Below are 5032 nucleotides of genomic sequence, written 5' to 3'. Positions count from 1 at the left end.
ACAACATCTACACCATCTCTCATTGACCACATATTCACCATCTGTAGGCCCACATCTACATCCACACCATCTGTCGCTTAATAGATCATCCTCTCTCTCTCTCTCTCTCCTAAATCGCAATCATATTCAAATCACCTCAATAATCACCCTATTCTCCCCAGTATAAGGCAACTTCAGGGATAGTTAAAACACGACGAAGAAAGGAAGGGGGTATGAGGAGGAGGGAGGGAGAATGGGAAGGGAGTGAGGGAGGGAGGGACGAAGCGCTGAGGAGGAGGAGGGTAATCTTTCACGCTAGGAGCACGTGTTCTCCACGCTCCCTCCACGCTCCCAGGTATTAGAATGATATGCTCCAGGGTGCTCTAGTAAGGAGTTTCCACCCATTACCGCCCATTGTAGGAGTCGATGGTCCCTTTTCTGGCGTGTGTGTGTGTTTGTGTGTGTGTGTGTGTGTGTGGGTGTGTGTGTGTGTGTGTACAGGGGGGCGACAAGAATGGACTTAAGGAACTGCTGTGTACGGGAAAAATTAAGACAGACAGACAGGCAGACAGGCAGACAGACAGACGCAAAAGAGAATACGATGCAAACTACCAACATATCTTCTCACGTCACCTGAAGAAGTACAGGAGGGTGCAGGAGGCGTCGAAGGAGGAAGGAATCACGGGTCTGGGGAGGGCGGCCGTCGAGCTGTGACTTACAGAACCTCGACATTATTTCCTGAGTGTTTGGGCTGTGGGCTGATTGTTTATCTATCTCGGGCCTAAATCTAAATTTGTCTAATTTAAAACCATTGTTACGAGTTCGCTCCTGGTTGGATAGTTTGAGTACCTTTGTTATATCACCTTTGTTTAGCCCTGACTTCCATTTATACACCTCTATCATATCGCCCCTCGCTCTACGTCTCTCGAGGGAGTGCAAATTAAGATGCTTTAACCTGTCTCTGTACTCAAGGTTCCTGATGCCCGGGATTAGTCTTGTCATTCTCCTCTGAATTCTTTCGTCCTGTTGTGTTCTCGACTGGCTAGTGATTATTGTTGTTATTGTTGTTTTGTTATTATTATTATTATTATTATTATTATTATTATTATTATTATTATTGTTGTTGTTATTACCGTTGTTTTTGCTACAGGAATGGTAATTAATTCTACATAATTTTGCTTTTGTCTATGAATTAATTGCCTCATTAGAGCGAGTTGTTACATAAATAAGGTCACCCAAAGTTAGTAAAGAGTTGGATATAGTTCAGTCCGTTCATGTATGTGTGTCTGTAGCTGTACGTGTGTGCGTGTGTGTGTGTGTGTGTGAACGTGCGTCAGTGTGTGCGTGTGTTGGGGACAGTGACACCATCAACGCAGGGTCGAGTAGTATACGCCCATTACAGTGGGCGGTGAGGCGTTGTTCTGCCGCCCATCCTTCCCCAGTCGACCACCCACTTGCCGCCCAACGAATCATAGTTTGAGCTCACACACACACACGAGAAGCCAAGGTCCCTCCATAAAGACAAAACAAGTTATATATCCTATAATTATGGACGGAATGACCTGATTATCGACCTCTTCCCACCTCTTGCTACGCCACATCCACACACCAAGTCTCATTAAAACCCATAGTTATGTGTTCAAGTTATAATGTTCATAAGATACACCGAACGGATGGGTAGGTAGACGGGACGATGTTAGATCCACGTCCCCGACCCGCTGTTCCGACATGACAGGGGATAAATTAGCAACTGAGGAAGAATTGTGTTTACTTAATGAACTGAAGTGAGCTGAAGTGATGTGAGGTTGTATTGAAGTGTTCATGTTGGTCTTATAGTTCTACATAGATGCTCCTTCAAAAATTCCTCCCACAACCTAACCTAACCATACCATTAACACTGACACCCATTAGCTCATCCACCCATTAGACCCATTTAGGAACTAGGAATCATTAGAATTGACTAGATTAATTTACCTTGATATTGTACCTATTCTAATCAACAGGTGTAAAGGTCATAGCGGGGATAATGGTCCTATTGCCTCTACAGGTGTACTTCTGGCACTCATTAACCTGTCTGCTTTAATTAACACAGATCCATCCATGAATATTTTATGTGTGTGTGTGTGTGTGTGTGTGTGTGTGTGTGTAAAATTCCGAATAATTCTGCGTATCTCTCTCTCTCTCTCTCCTTATCTGTTTATCTCTCTATTTCTGGATCCTTCACTCTCTCTCCTCTCTTCATTCTCTCTGTCTCTCCTCACTCTCCCTTTCTCTATTCATGGTATAATGTGTTTACCTCGTTCCGGCAACTAGGGTCTTTAAGTGCGTAACAAGCATGATAATTACCCCCAATCAATCAACAACCAAGAGCTATAAACGATCCAACTCTCTATCTCTGCCACAATGTAGAGTTCAATCCCTTATACTTTTCAATGTTGATATATGAGCGTATTTTACTAACCTTATTGCATGCTCAGTTACCTTATATAGCAATGATTATCTCACAGGTAATCAGGGCTAGAGAACACGATTATATAAACTTCCGTGATATAATTTCCAGTGGTTTAATAATTTTGAGGTTTATAATAATTTTTTTTGGGGGGGGTTTTAGATGAACCAGTGGAGGTAAGGTTATGGTTTATGGATTTGTGATAACACGCATCGTTACCACCACACTTCCTCACTAAACCAGGAGAGGTGTTTGGGTTTTTAGCTGTGTGTGTGTGTGTGTGTGTGTGTGTGTGTGTGTGTGTGTGTGTGTGTGTTTAGAGTTATGTGATTTGTTTTATTGTTTTATTTGTCTTAATATTTAAAGAAGATCTGGGGGTTTTTTACACCAATTTATCAATTATTTTTATTTTTTTTTTAATTATTGTATAAAAATTTGAGACGACAATGTTTCCAAAATGTTTTCTCGTGTATGGATGTTATGTTTTTGTAATGATATAAATTGTTTTTGTTATATTTGCAGAATTTTTTATACTGTACGAGGCGTGTTAGAATGTTATGGGGATGTTTTCGTTAAATATATTCTCAGAAGGTGTTGTGTTAAGTTAAATATCTGGTTCTGTTATTATTTATTTATTTAGGAATCATTAACTGGCTTGTGTGTTATTACCAAAAAATATGAAACCCCAAAAAACTTATTATTTTCAAAGTTTTCCCCTCGGTAATAACTAAACCTTTCTTACAGGACAACTTTTAGTGTTAATATCACAGTTGCTTCGCCTCTGGAAGTATTGAGACACACGGGTAAAATAAACTAAAGGAGAGAGAGTCACCAAAAACACTTCCCTCCGTCAGGTTTGTTGTCACTTAACTTACCTGTAACCGAGTCTTCATCTTCTGTGTTAAGGACGCCTCTCGCTCAGTCTCTACCTTCTCTCTCGTTTCTTCTTTGGCTTAATTTACTGTATTCCTCTCATCGGGAGTGATGCCACTATACACAGACTAAGTTCTACAATCTACTTTCTGCCAATGTTACAACGTTTGTTAGCGTCAGCACATTCTCTCGACGGCCGCGCGCTCAGTTCGAAATCTGGCGGGCTTCTGAGCTCTTCCCGGCAGGGCCTCAGGGCAGAACTGTCTCGCCTTTCACTTGTTGTTGTCATCGGTAGCCCGCGAGCTCCCCCCTCGTTGCCATGGTGACGCTTCCACCAATCCCCGGTCATCGACGGTTAACCCTCCGCCAATCACGGCGTTCAGGCGGTTACACCTAGACCAATCCACGCGCTTGGGTGGTTACCCCTAGACCAATAACACCACCCTAATCCCATCCAATTAGTGTCTCGCTTCACACCATAGGCAGGGAGAGAGAGACCGGGAGAGACACACACACACACGTTGAGTATAAAACACAGAGGATAAATTCCTTACTAACAAACCGATGGCGCTGTCATTTTGCCGGCGCGGACGACTCGTTACGGCGGGTGAGGATGAAGGCTCAACACGCTGGCTGGGGAAAGGACTTAATTGACCGTGCATACAATGTCATATTACCGAGACCTGTGTAACGCCTCCCTGGACAGCCACAAGGATCACCACTACAACAAACTCTCACTTTCGGTGCAGTGGTTGATGGGGTAGAGGGGCAGGAGAGGGGGGAGGGGCAGGAGAGGGGGGAGGGGCAGGAGAGGGGGGAGGGGCAGGAGAGGGGGTAGGGGCAAGAGAGGGGGGTATTATAAAGAATAAACGTATCTCATGATGATTAGGTTAGCTTAGGTTAGGTTTGGTTAGGGTTTGGTTAAGCTGTACTAGATTAAGTTGGATTAGTTACGATTTTGTACTAGAGCCGATGTAGCATTAATAGCATCATATTTAGTTACCAATATGTTGTATTTTATTAATTATGTAACAAGGCTACAATAAGAGGTGCAGGTACAGAGACTAATACAAGTACAGATATTTCAAAACAATTACAAAACACAAACACGAAACAATCTTATGTTATCATGTCATGTCACCCTACACACACACACACACACACACACACACACACACACACACAGTATTGGTCTGTAGTGTAGGTAGATTAAATCTAATGCGACTTACAGTAATTTTTTGTACCCGGACGACGGAAGTTTATAATGTACTGTACCGTTATGGGTAATTATAATAAACTATACAGTGTTCATAGTGTATCTCTCTCTCTCTCTCTCTCTCTCTCTCTCTCTCAGGTTGTAATATTAATTTTTCATTCATAATTTATATTTAGTTCATCCACAAAAATCTCCCGTTCTGTGTGTGTGTGTGTGTGTGTGTGTGTGTGCCAGTTCCGTAAGGGTTTATCGCTCCTTCGTGTAAAATTTTTGTCTGTGAAACATGGAGGTGAGAGGTAGCGACTTTAATCTCTCTCTCTCTCTCTCTCTCTCTCTCTCTCTCTCTCTCTCTCTCTCATCACCCTATCCTCCCTCACCTTCCCTAAGCTCCCTCACCTCCTTCCCCTCACCTCCTCCTCACCTTCCTCCCCTCACCTCCTTCCCTCACCTCCCTCCTCTGCCCCATACCTCCCCTCCCCACCTCCCCTCCCTCACCTTCCCTCCCTCACCTCCCT

The 5032-nt window shown here is 43.2% G+C and overlaps 1 protein-coding gene across 1 annotated transcript in view; it reads right to left on the bottom strand.

Annotated features, from left to right (window-relative positions):
- The window catches only part of LOC121874059, a 56015-nt gene extending 52467 nt beyond the window's left edge, over nucleotides 1-3548 (bottom strand). Inside the window, exon 1 of the mRNA XM_042377928.1 lies at nucleotides 3304-3548. Coding sequence (XP_042233862.1) covers nucleotides 3304-3321 — 18 coding nt within the window. The 5' untranslated portion in view covers nucleotides 3322-3548. The remainder of the gene's footprint in view (nucleotides 1-3303) is intronic.
- Nucleotides 3549-5032: the final 1484 nt, after the last annotated feature.

Source organism: Homarus americanus, unplaced genomic scaffold (assembly GCF_018991925.1).
Source record: "Homarus americanus isolate GMGI-L3 unplaced genomic scaffold, GMGI_Hamer_2.0 scaffold35332, whole genome shotgun sequence".
Lineage (NCBI taxonomy): Eukaryota > Metazoa > Arthropoda > Malacostraca > Decapoda > Nephropidae > Homarus > Homarus americanus.
The sequence above is the reverse complement of the archived record's forward strand: the minus strand, read 5'-3'. Positions and strand labels throughout refer to the sequence as shown.